Source organism: Loxodonta africana, chromosome 11 (genome assembly GCF_030014295.1).
Source record: "Loxodonta africana isolate mLoxAfr1 chromosome 11, mLoxAfr1.hap2, whole genome shotgun sequence".
Lineage (NCBI taxonomy): Eukaryota > Metazoa > Chordata > Mammalia > Proboscidea > Elephantidae > Loxodonta > Loxodonta africana.
The window spans coordinates 21,552,418-21,574,356 of record NC_087352.1 but is presented as its reverse complement, the minus strand read 5'-3'; the positions used below and the strand labels follow the sequence as shown (position 1 = coordinate 21,574,356).

Sequence of the window (21,939 nt, the reverse complement as noted above, 5' to 3'; positions counted from 1 at the left end):
ATGATGATCTGAGGGGCATCAGAATGGAGCTGCATATTCACACAGGCATAGTTTTGCGTTTCAGGTTTTAGTTTACATCCCCTGCACAGACAACTCCAGCCCCTCTTAATTAAATTGCTTAAAATAAATTCCGATTGCAGAAGACGTTCCCGGATCCAACCATTTCAGTACAACGCCCTGGTCTCTAAGTTTCAACCGCCTTACTCACGAACTCCAAAAATTACGTTCGACTTAAACTGTTTGTAAATTGTTAAGAGGAAAATATCACAGCTTTCAATCTAAGTGTCCCACACAATTCTAAGCTTTTACCTTAAATTGTCTGAAACACTAACTTAAAATAGGCAAAGAGCAACCCTTCTCCACTACCTACTAAAGGCATTCAATGGTTTCCAAACCTCGATAACAGATGCTCAGGGTTTGAGGCAGAGGGCAGCTCCGCCCTCTTCCCGCCCATTATCCCCTTTCTGGGCCGAGGCTTGGCTCACCTCCTCGCCCCGCCCCCTACCGCTTGCCCCCGCCCATTCCCCGCCCCACGCAACGCGTCTATTCTAGTCGCGCGCCTGCGCAGTTTACTGTAGACGCAGAAGCGGGTTGTGTAGGAAGTCCCAGTGAGGTGAGCTTCCGACTTTCTGGTTTAAATCTACGCTTTCGGTCCCAAGTCTCCACATCCTGCCCGGGGTTCGCTCCTGCCCTTCCCACCTCCGGAGATCCCGGCGCGGCCCTGAGAGATTCCGAGCGCTGGTCGCTCCGCCACCGGCCGGGGATCCGCGTCCTTTTCGGTGTTAAGTCGCGCTGAGGCGGGTCCCTGCCCCGGGCTCTCTGCCCTCGGGCCGTGCACACGCCGCTTGCCGCGTCGTATTCCGGCTTAAACCGTCCCCGACCCCCGCCCGCCTGCACCGAGTGGGTCCTCACCGGGGGTCTCTGGCGACATGCCGCCCCTCCTGCAGTGTCGCCCCAGAAGGGCCGCCGGCCCTCTCCCGGCCCTGGGACTCTGAGACCCCACCGCTCTCCGGAGACCCCGACCTCGCGTCTTCTTACCTGTAAAGAAAAACTGCGACTTGTCTCGCTCAATTCTGTTTCACTCTCTTCCTTTTACAAGAGGGATAAGATAGTCATTTGCGAAAAAGGATAGTTTTACTTCCTCGTTCCGGATTTGGATGGCTTTTATTTATTTATTTCTACCCTAATTGCTCTGTGTAGGACTTCCGGTACAATGTTGAATAGCAGTGGCGAGAGTGGGCATCCTTGTCTTGTTCCTGATGTTATTGGGTCAGTTTTCAGTCTTTCTCTATTGAGTATGATGTTAGGTGTGGGTTTTTCATAAATGACTTTTGTCCCGTTGAATAAATTTGCTTAGAGCTTATTACCTAAGCTGCACCCTCATTCAGTCAACAGCATGTTGCACAGCTGATCACTCCCTCTTTCTGGAAACACTTTCTTCTTGGCTGTTTGGACATTACGGTATTCTTTAAATGTCTACATTTCTGTGTATTTGTTTCATTTTTCACTTCTCAGCGCCCCAGGGAGCAGTCCTTGAACCTCTTCTCTCTGTCTACACTCATGTTCTCTCTGTCTGTACTCATGTCTTCTCCCTCTCATCTTATGTCACAGCTTTAAATACCTTGACATCTCCAGCCCAGACTGCTCCTCTAAACTCCAGACTTGTGTTTCCATGTGGGTGCTCAGCATCTCTGCTGGGCCTCTGGAAGGTATCTCTACCTGAAAATGTACGAAAATGACCCCCTGACCTCCTGTGTTCCCCTTGAACTCCACCACATCTCTGTTAAGGGCTGGTCCAACCTGAGGCTCAAGTGAACATCTTGGCATGTTTTAAAAGTACACAACACAGTACATTATTTGTACATGTTTTGAGTTATGATAAAATAAAGCAAAGAAAATAGATATTAAAATAGGTGGGAAACCTTGGTGGCGTAGTGGTTAAGTGCTCCTGCTGCTAACCAAAAAAGTGGTTCAAATCCACCAGGCACTCCTTGGGAACTCTATGGGGCAGTTCTCGTCTGTCCTTTAGGGTCGCAAGGTGAGGATACATAATTTTGGAGTATGGGGGAAAATAGTTGAAGTCCCTGAGCCTTCCTGTCTGCTTCCCCAGGATCTCTCTGAACTCATGTTCTTATCTCCTTGCTCACTTACTCTGCTCCAGTCACACGAGGGTCTTCCTCGGGCCAGAATCTTTGTTGACTCAGGTCCTTCAGATTCCTGGTCCCACTGCCTGGAACTCCCTTATCCCTCACATGCATCTAGAAAATATCCTTACTTCCTCAGCTGTTTGTTCTTATATCATCTTCTCATGGCAGTCTTCTGTGACCCCGCATTCAACATTCTAGCCACACCCTCATCCTCCAACTTTAACCCATAATGCTTAATGCCTGCTGTGCATGTTTCTACCTGTTCCTGCCCCTTCCACTGGATAGATACAGGTGACAGCAGAGCCACAGGTTGGGAAATGTGCTGGTCTTGCCTCCTCTGAGTGGGACTCATCCTTGGCTTCACACTTCATTGCTGATACATTTTGCAAATACATCCCTTGTGCCCCCTCCCAGAGATTCCCTTTCCAATAGTCTAGATGGGGCCCAGCTTAAAGAATGGTTAAAATGACCCAGGTGATTCTAATCTACCCAGATTTGAGGACCAAGGCTCTGAGTCCTCCATTTCCTGAGCTGAGACCAGTCCCAGTTCTGGGGGGGATAAGGGGGACTGTTCCGCTTGGGTTTGGTGTCTGAACTGTGTAGGTGATCTGAAGGGGAGGTCATCTCAGCTCATGTCTCCCTGCTGAAGCAGCGTGTGTGCACTTCACCAGGAGGGGAGGGTGTTGACCTCAACTGTTGTTTTCCGTGTAGGACTATATTGCCCCTGAGTCCGTCCTGGGGCAGTGAGCAACAAGAACTGTCTTTCTCCATGGTGAGGTCCTCCCCTTGTGTATAGTTCTGGTATGGGAAAGGGATGTGTTCATTCTGAGCATTTAACAGTGTAATTTTTACATTCAGGATTGACTTCTCAAGATTGAGCTTGCCTGAGAAAGAAGGTCACGGAAAGAAAAGATAAAGAGGAGTTCAGAATGACTCCGTCCCAGGTAACAGTCGTATTCCCAGCTGGTGGCTCTGTCATCTCCTTCCTAAAATGCTGTCCTGAGAATTTATTCATCTTATCTGACTCTGACAATGTTCCGCTGCTATTCATAAGGGTTTCACTGGCTGATGCTTTTCAGACATAGACTGCTGGGCCCTTCTTCCTAGTCTGTCTTAGTCTGGAAGCTAAGCTGAAGCCTGTCCTCCATGGATGACCCTGCTGGTATCTGAATACCAGTTGGCATAGCTTCCAGCATCACAGCAACACACAAGCCACCACAGTACGACAAACTGACAGACAAGTGGGGGCAAAAGGAAGAATTGATAAAGTAAAAGAACTGAACAGAAGATTTCAAAGGGCGTCTCGAGAAGACAGAGTAAAGTATTATAATGACATGTGCAAAGAGCTGGAGATGGAAAACCAAAAGGGAAGAACACGCTCTTCGTTTCTCAAGCTGAAAGAACTGAAGAAAAAATTCAAGCCTCGAGTTGCAATAGTGAAGGATTCCATGGGGAAAATATTAAATGACACAGGAAGCATCAAAAGAAGATGGAAGAATAAACAGAGTCATTATACCAAACAGAATTAGTCTATATTCAACCATTTCAAGAGGTGGCATATGATCAGGAACCGATGGTACTGAAGGAAGAAGTCCAAGCTGCTCTGAAGGCATTGGCGAAAAACAAGGCTCCAGGAATTGGTGGAATATCAACTGAGATGTTTCAACAAACAGATGCAGCGCTGGAGGTCCTCACTCGTCTATGCCAAGAAATATGGAAGACAGCTTCCTAGCCAACTGATTGGAAGAGATACATATTTATGCCTATTCCCAAGAAAGGCGATCCAACCAAATGTGGAAATTATAGAACAATATCATTAATATGACATGCAAGCAAAATTTTGCTGAAGATCCTTTAAAAATGGCTGCAGCAGTATATCGACAGGGAACTGCCAGAAATTCAGGCCGGTCTCAGAAGAAAACGTGGAACCAGGGATATCATTGCTGATGTCAGATGGATCCTAGCTAAAAGCAGAGAATACCAGAAGGATGTTTACCTGTGTTTTATTGACTTTGCAAAGGCATTCGGCTGTGTGGATCATAACAAACTATGGATAACATTGCAAAGAATGTGAATTCCAGAACACTTAATTGTGCTCATAAGGAACCTTTACATAGATCAAGAGGCGGTTGTTCAGACAGAACTAGGGGATAGTGGAGTGGTTTAAAGTCAGGAAGGGTGTTGTCAGGGTTGTATTCTTTCACCATACCTATTCAATCTGTATGCTGAGCAAATAATCCGATAAGCTGGACTATATGAAGAAGAACAGAGCATGGGGATTGGAGGAAGACTCATTGACAACCTGTGTTATGCAGATGACACAACCTTGCTTGCTGAAAGTGAAGAGGACCTGAAGCACTTACTAATGAAGATCAAAGACCACAGCCTTCAGTATGGATTGCACCTCAACATAAAGAAAACAAAAATCCTCAGAACTGGACCAATAAGCAACATCATGATAAACGGAGAAGAGATTGAAATTGTCAAGGATTTCATTTTACTTGGATCCACAATCAACAGCCATGGAAGCAGTGGTCAAGAAATCAGGTGATGCATTGCATTGGGTAAATCTGCTGCAAAGGACCTCTTTAAAGTGTTGAAGGGCAAAGATGTCACCCTGAAGACTAAGGTGCGCCTGACCCAAGCCATGGTATTTTCAATCACATCATATGCATGTGAAAGCTGGATAATGAATAAGGAAGACCAAAGAAGAATTGACGCCTTTGAATTGTGGTGTTGGCGAAGAATATTGAATATACCATGGACTGCCAGAAGAACAAACAAATCTGTCTTGAAAGAGGCAAGGATGGTGAGACTGCATCTGACATAGTTTGGACATGTTGTCAGGAGGGATCAGTCCCTGGAGAAGGACATCATGCTTGGCAGGGTACAGGGTCAGTGGAAAAGAGGAAGACCCTCAACGAGGTGGATTGACACAGTGGCTGCAACAATGAACTCAAGCATAACAATGATTGTAAGGATGGCTCAGGACCAGGCAATGTTTCATTCTCTTGTGCGTAGGGTAGGTATGAGTCAGAACCTACTCGACGGCACCTAACAACAACATCTGACTCTGATGTGTCCTGGCTGACATGTTGGTTTGTACTCACCCAGGATCTTCCCTCATTCCCCTCTTACCGCCACAGAGATTCCATCTTACCATGACCCAGCGACATGGAACTTGTGAAGAGGCCCCATTTGGGGACCATCATGTGAAGGACTTCACAGCAGGCCTGGGTGGGAGACAGGGAATGGGCCCCATGGGGGCAGGGATGGGGGGCAGCAGGGAGGGTTTAGGGGCCGTCATCTCTCTGTAGAACAGCATTAAAGCATTTATGTGCTGTATTAATCTATGGGAACAGCTGAAAATTCTAGAAATGAAGACTCATAACTGGAAATCTGCTCTGCCTGATTACTAATCCATTCACAGCTAAACAAGTGAACCTGTGTTCCTGAACCAAATATTAATGATTTAAGATGGAATGGAAAATTCAGTAACAAACATCAGTGATAGAGAATTCAATAACAGACACCAGTGATAGAAGATGTTTTATTCTATAATCAATTTTAAAATACGGAATCAACCTAAATGTCCAACAGTAGCAGTTTCTTTAAACAATTCATAAGACATCTGTGGAAAATCAAATCCCAGTTCTCACGTCTCTACCAAGTGTGTTGATCAGTTCAAATAAATCTATTACCAATTTTGCTCCCTTCCGTTTCACTTCTTTTCTGGCACCACCTGCACGTGTAGAACTTATTCCTGTGACCGTAACCAGCCAGAGCGAGGCCACATCTCACAAGTTAAGGACACAGTCCTCTAGGCTGCCAAGTCTGCCCCAAATTTTCAATTCCATCTGCACTATCCAGAGACGCCTCCAGGTGCCCTCACTTCTGACCCGCTAGCTTCACATCAGGGATTTGCTCTACATCCTCAGAATATTAGCTTTTACCTCAGGAGGTCACAGCTCCCCTCACTTCTGACCTATTGGGTCCTACTACTCCCTTGAGTTCAATAATTTGCTGGAATGACTCACGACTTATGGGAATTTCTATCCTTAGGATTATAGTTTTATTATAGCAAAAAAGATATAAATGAAGAGACTCCTGGGGTGATGTCTGAAAGAGTTCCTAATTCGGAGTTTCCAGATCTCAACTTGCTACCCTCCTACATGCTTCAATGTCTTTCACCAACTAGGGAGCCCGTACAGCTTCAGTGTTTGGAGCTTTTATTGAGAGTCTCATTATATAACTTGAAATTCATTCCCTCTCCCCTGAGATGGGTTGATATCACAAGGTTGATACAGAATGAGTTGTTCTGTCCTGATTAGCCCCCACCCAAGAGTTGCCTCATTAGAATAACCTGTTAGATATAGTCTGGAGACCTCAAAGACACTGAAGATGGGTGAAAATCCAAGATTTTAGAGGTTATCTCTCAAGAATCTAGGATAAAAACCAAATTTTTTTTGATAAAGCTAATGTAAGCCATAAATCCATCCCTTGCAGATCATGGTGTTTGTTCAGGGACAGATGGGTTTTAGATACAAATGGTTTTCATTTAGCCAAAAGGTAGGATCTGAGCTTTGTTACCAGTGAGAATGGAGTCAAATTCTGGGTCCACCTTTATTATTAAATATTTTATTTCTTTTCTTTAAAACTTACATGATGGGGGAGCACAACTAGAAGTACCTAGCAAGGTGTGTATAAGAGACTAATGTGATTTGTAAGCTTTCACTTAAAGCACAATAAATAAATATTTTAAAAATACTATAGAGAATCACAATAGAGGGTCCCAGACAGAGCTGGAGAAAAATGTAGAACAAAATTCTAACTCAAAAAGAAAGACTAGATTTGCTTGCCTAACAGAGTCTGGAGAAAACCTGAGAGTTCAGCTGAGTAATGAAGTCACTCCTGAGGTTCACCCTTCAGCCAAAGAGTGGACAGGCCCATAAAACAAAATGAGACCAAAGGGGCACACCATCCCAGGAGCAAGGACTAGAAGGCAGGACAGGAAAACTGGTAATAGGGAACCCAAGGTTGAGACGGGAGAGTGTTGAAATGTCGTGGAGGTGTTAACCAATGCCATAAAACAATATGTGTACTAACTGTTTAATGAGAAACTAGTTTGTTCTGTAAACCTTCATCTAAAGTACAACAAAAAAGAAAAGAAAAAAAAAACATACTTATTTTGTTGTAGAGCTAGAAACAATAGCACTGATATGGGGTAAAACGTGAACTTTGTCTGTCCTGTTTTGTCTTCCTGCATCACTCACCAGCTCCATCATTAACCACTCTTATCAGTTTTGTGACCAGACTCAGTGTACTTCTTGTTAAAAGATGTAATTTTAGAAAAAAACCTTCAGTGGATGTTTTGTTGTGATATTTTATTCTTCAGCTTTTGAAAATTTACACGCTGCATGTCTTGGAATTATTTCATGTTAATAAACATAGAGATAGCTTGCTCTTTTAGTTCTTCATTGGAACATGCTTATAAGGAACGCACATGGGTTGTTTACAGTTTTTCTCTGTTACAAAGAATGTCACATGGTTACTTCTGAGTACCCCAACTTCTTTCCAGATGTCTCAGGAATCCTCCAGGTTGGGCAACTTGAAGACTAGTAATTGCATCTAGGATGATTAAATGAGTAATTTCTTTTATAAGGATCAGCACAAAGCTAGTTCCTATGAGGTGGAGGTTAAAGACGTCCCAAATGTCCAACTTTTCCAAATTGCTGTACCACTCCATCATCTCTAACATCAGCTACTCCTTCTCCCCTCAGTCTTCTGCCTCCCATCATTGAGTTCTGTAATTCCCTGCAACATCTCACAGAACTCACATACCATATCAAGGATACGGCTCACACAGTTGTGGAGACTAGCAAGTCCCAAGTCCGTGGGTCAGGCACAGGCTCCTCCTGACCCATGTTGCTGCAGGGGCTGATGAACCTAAACCAGCAGGTTAGACCGCAGGCTCACAAGGCTTCAGAAGCTGACAATTCAGGTTAGATGGTAGGCCACTGGTCCACAGGACTGCGGCAGCTGGCAGATCCCAGAATCAACAGATCAGTTGGCAGGCTGCTGGGTGAAGTCCCAAGAACCAGAGGTCAGACAGTGATGAACAGGAAACAAGATCCAGATGCTGAGAGAGAGCCCCACCAGAACACCCATATATATGCATTGAATGCAAGCTACACCCCAGGGAAGGGTGTGACTTGGGTAAGAGTGGGACAGTGAGTCACACCTTCCTGTAAGGCTGTTGACTCAACCCACCCCACAATAATCCTTCCTCAGTAACATGTAGAAACTAGAATTTACAACACAAAATGAAGGAGAATTACATCAGACCACAAAATGGAGCCACACAATACTGGAAAGTATGGCTTAGCCAAACCGACATAACCCTAATCATGACAGGTTCCATACACCTTATTTGCATAGTCCCACTCAAACATGAGTCACAAAGACTATGGCCAGAAGCCCATGCTAAGTAATTCATTGCACGTCGGTGAAGCACTGGTGTTTTGAAAGATTCTGCCAAGATGCTGCAGAACACCAGCACTTACACGTAGACAGCTCTGGAAATTCTTTTCATTTATTTTTTGTCAACCAAAATTGAAGCCCCAGTGATGCGATGGATTTCATATCCTGTGATGGAAAAGTATAATAAAACAAAATTTGGGACATATAACTTGCCCAGTAGTATGTGATTCTGTCAAACCTCTCACATCAACCGACTTGCTTGTGTACCTTTCTCCTTTTATCATTTTGTGTGAAAATAAGAACTCTCCCTTTTCCACTTGTGAGATGTATTTTTTTGTTTTTATTTTTTACAGAGACTGCTGACATTCAGGGATGTGGCCATAGAATTCTCTCAGGAGGAGTGGGACTGTCTGGATCCTGCGCAGAGGACTTTGTACAGAGACGTGATGTTGGAGAACTACAGAAACCTGGTCTCCCTCGGTGAGCATAACTTACGTCTGGATGTGGCATCTGCCCTTGTGTATTTTTGCATTTTCCCTGAGTCTCTTAGAAGCGTCTGCTCCGCTGGATGGACTTAGAAACCCCTGTTCTTACGGCAGATGGAAGTTGGTAGAGAAATGAAAGGTTTCATAACATGGCATTGGAATTTTAGCCTTCCCTTTTCTTCAGACGATCTGCCCGGCTCACTCTAGGTCCCTGCGGGTGCCATGCCTTAAGTAAGCACAAAACCTTATGGCCAACTTTAAATGTATCCACTTGTCTGGCTTTACGTCCGTGCTTTTCATGGAGTAGTTCTTGGAAGAGAGCTAGATATCTACATATTTAATAATTCCTTAATTATTCCAAAGTAGGCAGTCAATGGATAAATGTTTGAAATACTTTTCTGGAGACATCCGTGATGTTCTAAGTTGAACAAATGGCTTGGGTTGCATTCTGCAAAAGCTACTGTTTTTTTTTTTTTTTTTTTTTTCTGATAAGTAGGAATCCCTCCTTCTGAGATAAATATCATCTCCATTTTAAAAAAAGGGACAGAGCCCTGGACTGTGGAGAAGACGATGAAAGTAGCAAAAAACCCAGGTATGTGGGAGTGTGTCAAGATGTGAACATAGGTGTCTTGATTTCTTAGAACTGCTATAACAGAAATATTACTAGTGGTTGGCTCTAACAAGCAGAAGTATATTTTCACACAGTTCAGGATGCTAGAAGTTCAAATTCAGGGTGCCGGCTATAAGAGAAGCCTTTCTGTGTCGACTGTAGGTGAAGGTCATTGTGTCTTTTCAGCTTCTGTTCCTCGGAGCCTTGGTGATCTTCATGTGGTGTGTATCTTCTCCTCTGTTTGTTTTAGCTTTCTTCTGTGCTTGATATGTTTATACCTCAAAAAGGGATTGGCTTAAGACACACTGACATGGCCTCATTAACATAACAAAGAAATCCATATTCCCCAACAGGAACACATTCACGAGTATAAAGGTAAGGATTTATAACACGTAATTTTGGGGGGACATAATCCATAAAAAAGATCAGATAGTTACAAAAGAAGCCATGTTATCAAATATGTTTTGGGGAAATTTCCCCAAAAGGAAACCAAAACCAAACCAAACCCATTGCTGTCAAGTCAGTTCCGACTCATAGCGATCACATAGCAAAACACAGGTTTATTCCTTGTGAGCTCTTAAAGAAAATTTTTCTTCACTACTCACCCTGGCACCCCACATATCGCTCTCTTCAGATGTGTAACAGTTCATCTGCCAATGGTGCTGCAGCTCAAGCAGAAATAGAGGCAAAGTCTTTATTATAACCTACAACGTGCTATTATCTGGTCACCGTGACATCTTTGGTGTCATGGTTTTGATAGGGGCAAGGAGGGCTGTTTCAAAGGGGTGTTCTTGCCCCCTTGGTTTCTCCTTCTACGCTTGATTTCATGTGATCCTGTTGTCGGTTCATACAGGTCATAGCTGAGGCCTCCTTCATCCTGAAGCGTCTGTCCAGATTCTGTGCTCATGAGAAACCTTCTCAGCAGATGGCAAAGCATTGCTGTCTCTTATATTGCAGATGAGGCCCCAGGAAAGTGCACAGGACTTTCGCCAGACCTGTCTGAGTGCGCAGGCCCCTCAGACAGTTATTGACTCCTGCCTGTCTGTGCTTCAGGAGTGTGTGTAACAAGAGAGTGGGGGACGTTCTGAGATTGTTACTTCACAGTACTATAAAGACACTAGACAGAGAGATCCTCTTTTGCGACCCCAGTCCTACATGAGAACATTATCTCTTTGCTTCATATTCTTAGTTTAAGGCTATAGACAAAGCACTTAGCCCCTTCTCAAGGACCCCACCAATTCTGGCACCCTTACTTTACTCCCATATCTTGTGTCTTTCTCCTTCTTCGAGTTCTCTACATAGTCTGGGAATGTTGAAAAACCTTGGCTCTTCTTGGATTTGTATTCTCATAAGGTATGATTCTTCCTGAAACTTGCTCTTGAAATAACATTCCTAGTGTCTGAAATGTCACCCTTCTTTTTCTGCTATGGCAACCTACTCTTTAGTAATGAACAGCTTGAGGTGGACTTCTCTAAGAAGGGGGGTTAATGGGCCACAGAAAATTTTTAGAGGAGAACGCTTTGATCAGTATGTAACAATATTAGCCTGCTATATGTAAATGTACTCTTGAACCTAATGAGTAAAATGGTCACCGTGTCCTTGCAGTGCAATGAATTACTTAATATGGCCCTTCCAGCCATAGTCTTTGTGACTCACACAGAAGGATTCGGTGAGACTATGCAAATACAGTATATGGAACCTGTGATGGTTGGGGTTATGTGTTGGCTTGGCTAGGCCATGATTCCTAGTTTTATATGATTGTCCTCTATTTTTGTGATCTGATGTAATTATCCTCCTTTGTATGTGTTGTAAATCCTAATCTCAGTATGTTAGTAAGGAAGGATTATTGTGGGGTAGGTCTTGTGAGTTAGAGCGTTACAGGAGAGTGAGACTCAAGTCCCACCCTTACTCAAGTCACGCCCTTCCCTGGTGTATGGCCTGCAACCAGTGTATATATATAGGTACTCTGGTGGGGCTTTCTCTGCGTTTGGATCCTACATCTTCCTCACCATTGTCTGACCTCCAGTTCTTGGGACTTGAGCCATTGGCCTGCTCTCTGACCTGCCAATTCTGGGATTCACCAGTTTTTGCTGCCTTGTGAGCTAGCAGCCTGTTGTCTGTCCTACCAATTTAGGTTTGATGGCCCCGGTGGCCACATGAGCCAGGAAAAGCCTACAGGTGATGGATTCGGGACTTGCCAGCCTCTACAACTGCATGAGCCATTTCCTTGATAGGGTTTTTGAGTTCGTGGAGACGTTACAGTGAATCACAGAACTCAAAAACAGGAGGAAAGGTACTGAGTAGGGGGAGGAGTAGTTGATGTTAGAGATGATGGAGTGGTACAACAACTTGAAAAAGTTGGACATTTGGGACCTCTTTAGCCTCCGCCTCATATTAACCAAGTTTGTGCTAATCCTTATAAAAGAAATTACTCATTTAGTCCCAAAGTGGTAGCTGACTGAGAGTTGGTTCTAGGTGTGTAATTTAGTGTCAGGGCCTGTCGTAATTATCTAGTGCTACTGTAAGAGAAATACCAGAAGTGGATGTCTTTAACAAAGAGAAATTTATTTCCTCACAATACAGAAGGCTAAAAGTCCAAATTCAGGGCATCTGCTCCAGGGGAATGCTTTCTTTCTGTCAGCTGTGGAGGAAGGACCCTGTCCTCAATCTTGCCCTGGTCGAGGATATTCTCAGGCACTGGAACCCCGGATCCAAAGGATGCAGTCTGTTCCCGGTGCTGCTTTCTTGGTGTGGTATGAGCATGTCCCCCTGTCTCTCTGCTTGTTTCTTTTTTTAATATCTCAAGAGATTGCTTCAAGACACAATCCAGTCTTGTAGATTGAGTCCTGCCTCACTAACACAACTACCTCCCATCCTCCCTCATTAACATCATATTGGCAGGATTTACAACATATAGGAAAATCACACAATACCAGGAATCATGGCCCAGCCAAAGTGATACACACATTTTTGGCGGGGGCAGCGGGGGGAAGGTGCATAATTCAATCCATGACAGAGCCTGTCTACATTCAGGAGGAGGGATGAAAATCAAGACCAATACAAAGCTGATTCCTATGAGGTGGGGGTCAGACATACCTCCACTCTCTGACTTTTTCAGTATTTCTCACACTGGCTGTCCCCCCGCTGTGTCATAGTATTTCTTTGCTGGATCTGATAATTCATGGCAGTGGTCACACAGAACTCAGGTCATACAGTCACGTGGTTTGTTGAGGAAGAAGCAGGTTACAACTTGGGATCATTATGAACTTGGCAGTAACGGGAATAACTCAGGAGAGGATGCAGTTCATCATTTAGGCCAGCTGTCTCTGCTGCTCTAGGCCTTACACACAAGCCGGCCATACTTCTGTTGGCTGCCCTAGCCAATAGTCCACCTAGGCCTCTGCGCTGCTTGTGCAAGTGTTATAGCTCTTTAGATCTGCCAGCAAACTTCTGCCCTAAAACGCTGAGCTCTCTTTTCCAGGTGCTGGCAAGGCCATCACCACGACCACGTGCCTGTAGCCTGGTTCCTGCCACCGTCTCATGCTCCCTTGTGCCATCCTCACTTCTGTTCTCGACTCATATTACAACTCTTAGGTTTCCTCTCTCTCCCGTTTGCCTCTTTGTATAGGAGATTCTCAGCGCAGGGACCCTGGGTCCAAAGGATACACTCTGCTCCAAATTCTTCTTGATGGTAGTGAGGTCCTCCTCAGCCTCTGAGAGACTGGCTTTTATATTCTGTTTCAAGGCATGGCCCTCCCAGCCAGACCACAAACTGACCAATCCTATCAGTAGACTGCAAATCACTCAAATTGCATAGTAATGAACTATAAAAATGGCATGGGGGCAGCGTCTGACCTCCCCTAACTTCACAAAGAGGAGGGAGGAAGACCAAAATCAATGGCCCAAGGCTGATTCCTATAAGGTGGAAGTGAAACATGCGTCCTCTCTCCACCATCTATACCAGTTCTGACACCAACCATCCTTCTCACAACACTCTCTACTTCATTAACAATTAGACCTTCAATAAATAGGGCAAAGATACCTCAGGGTGAGGTTACTCAGGTTCCGGCCATTCAAGCCTGCTGCAGCTGTCCATCTAATCTGGTCACGTTCTCCAAAAATAATCTTGACATCACCCTTTCTGGTATGTGATAAAATTTGCTCTGAGCCTCATGAGGTATCAGCATAGCAAAACCTTTAAGGGACTTCAGATTCAACTGCTGTACTCCAGTCCAGCAGTGCCTCCCCTTAGTCCACGCTTTCACACACGTTCTACAGTTACAGTTTTTACAATCACAATTAACCCTGTTATCAATCAGCACTCAAAAATGAATCATGTAATCCTATCAGTGTTTCCCCACTCTTACAGACCCACCAGGAAAAGAAGAATCTATTCAGTGGGGATCCTCCCTTGTCTCCTCATTTTGAGTGTAAGCACACCTACAAAAGCATACGAGCCAGCCACTTCATGCCTTTGTGTCCGCCATGTTAGGTAGCCAGTGTTTACATTGCCTGTCCCTATCGAACTAGTACTATGAGGAGACAAGCGTGTTCCTTGGTCTTGAAGAATCTTCTGTTCCAGTTGCAATTTTGAGCATCTGCATCCATAAGCAAAGTCCAGTCCAGAGCAAGCCATCAAATTTGCAGCAGTTTACACCAGCTCACAGTATCAAACATCTTTTTCTTCATTTGGTGGGGTTCTGGTCAGCTCATTCCAAGCAATCCAAGCTAGGTCACAATGGGAAGTCCCTTCTCTGTCTCTAATCCCTAGCCACCTTAGACTAGGTGAACAGCTCTACCCATAAACTCAGGAGTCCGCACAACTCCCTTCATTTCTGCCCAGCCAGCCTTTTCCCTCTCTCACATCCCTAGCCCCCATAGGCTAGGTCAACAGGTACCAATGGAACGTGTCCAAACTCAGCCCATCTCTTCATTGCTGCACTTCCTCACATGAGTGGACCCAGGTGGTCACCACAACCAAGCATACCAAACTGTCTACTTGCCAGCTCTCTTTAACTTTCAGTCTTGGAATGTGATTCCTTCTGCAGGTCCTTCCTTCCACTATAAATCCCTTGTCCTCTCAGCAGTTCTAGGGGGTTGTGTGTATCTTCTCAAATGCAAATTTCCTGACTCCTGAAGGGTTGGGGTGGAGCTCAGGTGTACAGAGGGCTACTGCATTCAAACCAACAACCTGTTTCCTTTGAGTAAAACATATCCAATCAAATATTAGCTGAAGGCAGAGTTGCATGTTCTCTGTAATCTATAATGCCCAATATTTATTTCTATCATATATTTAGACCTGTTTTACAACACTAGGTAGGAGAAAAATTCAGTATCCATAGTACATTCAAATAAACATACAACTCTTTTTAAAACATTCCAGTTTCGTGTTCTCTTCTCCACCCCGTGACTGTCTTCTCATTCATGCATATGGCCTTGGGCCTCTGGGTAGTTTGAACCAGTAGACCCTGGCCCCCTATCAATCGTCTTGTTTATTTTGCTTTGCTTTTGCTTCAGGCCACTTTAGATGTGGATTTTCTCCCCTCAGCTGCAGCATAACTTTCCTTTCAGCCATTTCAGATAACATCAACCAAAGTAACCATCTAAGAATCAAAAGTTTCATTTCTGAAGCCCCTTTAGTCTTCCTCTTACAAAATCACATGGTTCCATGAGTTTGGAGCCATTGCAACAAATCCTGCTTCTGACACCAGCTGTAAAAATGACCTCCTCTCCCTTCGCAAGGAGGAAGAAGACCTAGATCAACAGGCCAAGCCCTGATTCCTATGAGACAGAAGTCAGGCATGCTTCTTCTGTCTGCCATCTTTACCAATTGTGACACCGACCATCCCTCCCACCACACTCTACTGTATTTTTGCTGGGTTTAATAATTCATTTCAGTGGCCACACAAAACTCACAGACAATGTTCATGACTATAGGGTTTATTAGGGAAGTAACAGGTTACAATCCAGGTTCAGGAACACTCAGGATACAGTTCTTCCATCAGGACAGCTTCTTGCCAGCTGTGCTGCAGGTATGCCTCTGTCTGGCCTCTTGGCCTCAACCCCGGTCAGGCAAGTGTTACAAAGCTCTTTTAGCTCTGCTAATAAATGCCCGGAGGAACCTACTCCACCAGTAAGCATCAGCCTAAAGGCACTCAGCTTTCTCACTCCATGGGATGGGAAGCCCACCCACTGTGTCATTTCCTGCAACCTATTCAGTTGGTCTCTCCTGCCACTGTTTCTCTGCCACTACTTCTGGATGTCAGTGTTACAGCTCTCTTTCTGTTTCTCTGCCTCTGTCTGCCTCTCTCTCTCTCTCTCTCTCCTGGTTCCAGAAGCTTCTCACTGCAGGAATCCCAGGTCCAAAGGACACATTCCATTCTTGGCACTTCTTCCTTGGTGGTGGTAAGATCCTTCCTCTGCTCTGGAATTGGCTCTCTTTTTAGCCTAGCAGTAGGTAAAGTTGACCAATCCCCTTGGTGGGCCACAGTTACCTTATTTGCATAGCCTTACCCAATCACTTGGGTGGTATTTACAGAACCATGCCGAGAAGGCCACACAAAATGATCCATTGCACCGCATGTACCAATCCCTTGCAAGATTGTGGTCCAGCCATTTTTGGCAGAATTATAAACTTGGCTAAGGCCAGAAAGGCCATGCATAAGAAAAACCCACCGCACTTCAAAGTGTCTCTGGTTTTTATGGAATGTCATAGTTTCTCTCAAGGTGTGTGGCACCATTGATCAAATACACTAATGATCATCCCATTTGAGACACAGTCACAGGGAACATGAATAAAAATCAACCTAAGGTTGATTGCCAAAATGTGGAGGTAACTTACATTCCTGCTGTCCCGCTTCTCAATCATTTCTGACACTAGCCACTATGTGGCATTTTCTCTTTTTGACCCTAACCACCACTTAAAGTTAGGTCAGACTTTACAAGGAAAATGGAACTGCCCTACCGATTACTGCCTGTGCTACCTTTCCCTGACCTAAGTCAGCAGGCACAAGTCGGAAGAATTCTGTCCTTCAAACTGCCAAATAGGCAAGTGCTGGTCTGTGCTGGCTCACGGTCCCCAGTGGGTTCGATAATTTGCTAGAATAACTCACAGAAAGGGCTATAGTTAAAATAACAAATTTAATGTAACCAAAAAAGGATACATGCTAAGATCACAGGTCTCATGCTGGGAGAGGTCCAGACACCAGGTTTCCATTGTTCATGGGCACGTACCACACTCTCACCAATCCAGGAAACCCAAGTATTTCTGTGTTCAGGGGCTCTTATAACATTCATTGGACCTCAGTGCATAGTCATGATTGGTACCTCAATATATATGCATGATCAATTCAATTAATGAATATGCATGATTGATTGCATGCCCTTATCATTCCTGAAGTTTTTGCCAGGTGTGGCCTTGGGACTCCCGATACATTTGCACATGTTTAAATGTTGCCTGGCTGTTTTAGAAAAGGAAAGTCACCTTTATTGCTCAAGAAATTCCAAGGACTATTTTCAGAAACTAGAGACAGGGGAAGCCCTGGTGGTGTAGCAGTGAAGAGCTATGGCTGCTAATCAAAAGGTCAGTAGTTCAAATCCACCAGGTGCTCCTTGGAAACTGTATGGGGCAGTTCTGCTCTGTCCTGTAGGGTCACTACGGAATCGACTTGACGGCAACGGGTTAGAGACAAAAGGTCAAATCCAGTTGTTTGTAACACAAAGTGGTAGGAATTTATCTCATATCTTTGAGGATTTTGACCAAATTACTATTCATGCCACATCGTTCACCCTGTGTATGTGCCATTGTTCATTTCCCTGTAACAAATACTCCTTGACTACATCATAATGAAGGAACTTAGGAGGTTGGACAGTGCCTACATTTTTTAACTCTACTGTAATGTGTTTTACCCATTTAAGCTACTGTTACATTCATCTTGTAATTTTTCAGGTTTTATAATGCAATTTCTTTTTTATTTATTTAATCGTTTCATGGGTAAGAGTCAACATTAAGTCCAATCCCTAAAATGTGAAGATTAATCAAATCCCCAATTTCCCAATTCCTCATCCTCTGTGAAACTGTCCGCCCATGAGGCACTCCCTCCTTTTGCCCCCATGCACCTGGAGCTACATCACAGCTCACAAGTTAAAAGGACACCATCCTTCCGATTGCCAAATAAACAGACACCTAATGCAAGTTTGGGCCTACCAAGGGTATTGGACAGTCTGCTAAGAATCCAAATAAGGTACATGGACCTTGTGGGGGTAGGTCCATACAAATAAGGTGTATGAAACCCTAATGAGGGGATTAGACAGTTTTACAATCCCAGTAGGCTTCGAAGAAAGCCGATCTCAAAGTAGAGGGGGACCTAACTACCAGCAAGAAGAAGAGACAGGAGTGGAGCACATCATTTGGACCCAAGATTCCTGCGCTGAGAACTTTCTAGACCCAGGAGACCAAGAAAGAGAGAGCTGTAAGATGAGAGACAGAAGCAGTGGCAAAGAAATGGCGGTAGAGAAAGGAGGTATGTCTGACCTCTGCCTCATAGGAATCAGTCTTGGGCTGTTGATCTTGAGTCTTGATTCCCTTGTGAAATCAGAAGTCAGACACCCCCACCACACCATTCTTGCACCTTCTCTACAACAAGAATGAAACGTTGCCCAGTCCTGTGCCGTCCTTACAGTTGTTAGTATGTTTCCACCCATTGTTACAATGATTATGTCAGTCTGTCTCATTAATGATTTCTCTTCTTCCCCCCAGGATAAGAAAGCCCCTTTCTCATGCCGAGTGCATCTAGTGGAAATCTTAGAATTTATCTGCCCCCACCTGTAAGGATATAACCAATTCCCACTTTCTACTTCTACGTTCATTTCTGTCACTAGGTACGAACAAGGCACTTGTCTCTCTGATGCCTGCCATCTGGGATTAGGTCAGATCTCACCAGTTAAAAGGACACTGTCCTTCAGACTGCCAAGTAGGCAAATGCCAACTGCAAGCTCAGAAGTCCGCACAACACCGTTAGTTCTGACGTGATTACTAGCTTTAACTTCGGGATTTCCTCACTACCCCTTCAGGATGTTGGCAGTAGCTCGTTGGCCTTCATTAAACCTCACTTTCACCTGCTGGCTCGGACTACTCCTTTGGGTTTGCTGATTTGCTAGAACAAAGCACAGAATTGCTGTACTTATGATTACAAATTTATTATTGCAAAGGATCTGCATAAAGAAGCACATAGAGTGAGGTATGGAGGGGGCCTCAATGCGGACCTTCTACGCCCCAAAAGGGCTTACTACCCTCCCATGTGTATCAATATCTTTCACAAATTCGGAAGCTAATGGAACTTAAATCGAGAGGCTTTATTGGCGTCGTTACATAGTCATGATTGAGGCCTCAGTGTATGTGGATGATTGAATCATGTCCCCCTTGTCCCCCTTGTTCCTGATCAGCAACATGGTGGTCTTTCTGGCTTGGCCAGTACCCTTTCATTTGGACAAATCCTCAGATATAGTTGTTATGCCTAGATAACAAAGATACCTCAATACCTTGGAAATTTCCTAATTATCTATCACAAACTGAACACAAAGGCCACATTGCTATTCATTACCTCACACTCGTTTTCCCTGGCCATCTACCAAACTGAATGTCCTTTTAGAGAAATTGGTATTTCCTTATATGATGTGTCCAATGTCAGCAAAATATTGTTGCACCATGGTCACTTCTAAGGACCGTTCTGGTCATGCTTCCTCCAAGACTGATTTATTTGTCTTTCTGGTAGACCGTGGTATATTCAGTATTGCTTGCCAACACCGTACTTCATATGTGTCAATTCTTTTTCCATCTTGCATTATTAGTGTCCAGCTTTCCGTTGCAAATGAGGTAATTAAAAAAACCAAGGCTTGGTCAGGTGCACCTTAGTCATCGAAGTGACATGTTTGCTATTTAACACTTTAAAGATGTCTTTTGCCACAGCTTTTCCCAATGCAATATATTGTTTGATTTCTTGACTTCTGCTTCCATGGGCATTGATTTTTGATCCAATTAGAATGAAATCCTTGACAACTTCAGTTTCTTTGTCATTTGTCATGATGTGTATTGATCCAGTTTTGAGGATTTTTTTTTTTTAATGTTCAGGCGTAATCTGTATTTTAGCCTATAGGTTCTTCCTTCGTTAGTAGGTGCCTGCAGTCATTTTCACTTTCAGCAAGCAGAGTTGTGTCATCTACATATCACAGGTTGTTAATGAGTCTTCCTCCAATCCGGATTTCGGGTTCTTCTTCGTGTAGTTCAGTTTTGGATTATTTGCTCACAATACAGATTGAATATTTAAAGTGAAAGAATACAACACTGCCACACACCTTTTCCAATTTAAATTCACGTAGTATCCCCTTATTCTTTTTGAATGACTGGCTCTTGACCCATCTACAGGTTCTGTACGTGCCCAATTAAGTGTTCTAGAATTACCATTTTTTGTCACGTTATGTATTATTTGTTATCATCCACACAGTCGAATGCCATTGTGTATTTGAGAAAACGCAGATAAACATCTGATTTTGTCCAAAATCCATCTAATATCAACAATCATATCCCTCATTACACGTCCTCTTCTGAATCCGGCTTGAGTTTTTGGCAGTACCCTGTCATTGTACACCCACAGCAAAATTATCTTCAGCCAAATTTTGCTAGCATGTGATATTAATGATCTTCTTTGATAATTTCCCATTCCTATGTGATCGCCCTAATTTGGAAAGAGCACAAATATGGATATGGTCCAGTTGATTGACCAGGAACTGTTAACCAAATTTCTTCACATAGCCTGTAAGTATATCCAACATTCCCCTGGCTTGTTGAAGCCTCTCAGTTGGTGTTTCATCAATTCCTGGAGCCTTGTTTTTTCACTAGTGCCTTCAATGCAACTTGAAGTTTTTCCTTTGGCAACAGCAGTTCTTGATCATATGCTACATCCTGAACTGTTTGAATTTTCAATAATCCTTTTGCTACACCAACTCTGTTTATTGCTTCCATCTTTTTTGTATGCTTTCTGCATCAATTTTTTGCCCATAGAATTCCCTAGTAATGCAACTTAAAGCATGAATTTTTTCTTCAGTTCTTTTCAGTTTCAGAATTACTGATCATGTTCTTCCCTTACGGTTTTCTAATTCAAGGTCTTTGCATATGTCATTATTATACTTTGTTTTCTTGTTTTGGTTTTTTCATCATTTCTGTGTTCACTTTCTGTGTGCTTAAGAGCAAGTTTCAGAGTCTCTTCTACCATCCATTTTGGTTTTTTTTTCCCGTATTTTCAATAATCTTTTACATTCTTCATGTATGATGTCCCTGATGCATCCCGCAACTCTTTGATCATCAATCATTAGTGTTCAGTGAGTCAAATCTCTTCTTGAGATGACCTCTAAAGTCATGTGTGATGTACGTAAAGTACTTTGGCTCTCGTGCAGTTGCTTTGATTTTCTTTAGCTTCAACTTGATCTTGAATTTATGGTCTGCTCCTAAGTCGGTGTCTAACTTGTTTCTTACTGATAATATTGAGCTTCTTTCATCATGTCATTCTACAGATGCACTTGATTTGATTCTTTTGTGAGACAATACATCTGGTGAGGTCCACGTGTATAGTCTTCGATTTTATTGTTGGAAAAAGAAGTGTTTCTGATGAATAAGTCCTTCTCACAGAAATCTATCACAGTATATTCAGCATCATTCCTGTCACCAACCCGTATTTTCCAACTAGTATTTCTTCATACTTCTTTGCAACTTTTGCATTCCAATCCCCAGAAATTATCCACACATCTTGATTGTATGTTGGTTAAATTTCAGAGTGCAGCACTTTATAAACATCTTCAATTTCTTCATCTTTGTCTTTGATAGTTGATGCATAAATTTGAATAATAGCCTTTAGCGCCTCTTAATTGGAGGCATATGGATATTAACCTATCACTGACAGCGTTGTACATTATGAGAGACGTTAAAATGTTCTTTTTCATGTTTAGTGCAACATCATTTCTCTTCAATTATTCATTCCTGGCATATTAGACCAAATGATTGTCAGAATCAAAATGACCAATACCAGTCCATTTCCACTTGTTATCCCTAGGCTATCTGTCTTCAAATGTTCCATTTCATTTTTGACGACTTTCAGCGTTTCTTGATTCATACTTCATTCATTTGACATTCCGATTAGTAATAGATGTTTACAGCTGTTACTTT

At 43.4% G+C, this 21,939-nt stretch overlaps 1 protein-coding gene across 5 annotated transcripts in view; it reads left to right on the top strand.

Annotated features, from left to right (window-relative positions):
• Positions 1–556: 556 nt before the first annotated feature.
• Positions 557–21,939, top strand: part of LOC104845516 (zinc finger protein 665-like) — a 30,308-nt gene continuing 8,925 nt past the window's right edge. Inside the window, exons 1-4 of one of the 5 annotated variants that reach the window (XM_064294194.1) lie at positions 557–613; positions 3,006–3,091; positions 8,981–9,107; positions 9,654–9,704. In XM_064294194.1, the coding sequence (XP_064150264.1) occupies positions 3,077–3,091; positions 8,981–9,107; positions 9,654–9,704 (193 nt within the window). In that variant the 5' untranslated portion in view covers positions 557–613; positions 3,006–3,076. The other 4 variants (XM_064294192.1, XM_064294193.1, XM_064294195.1 and 1 more) reach the window with 4 other exon arrangements.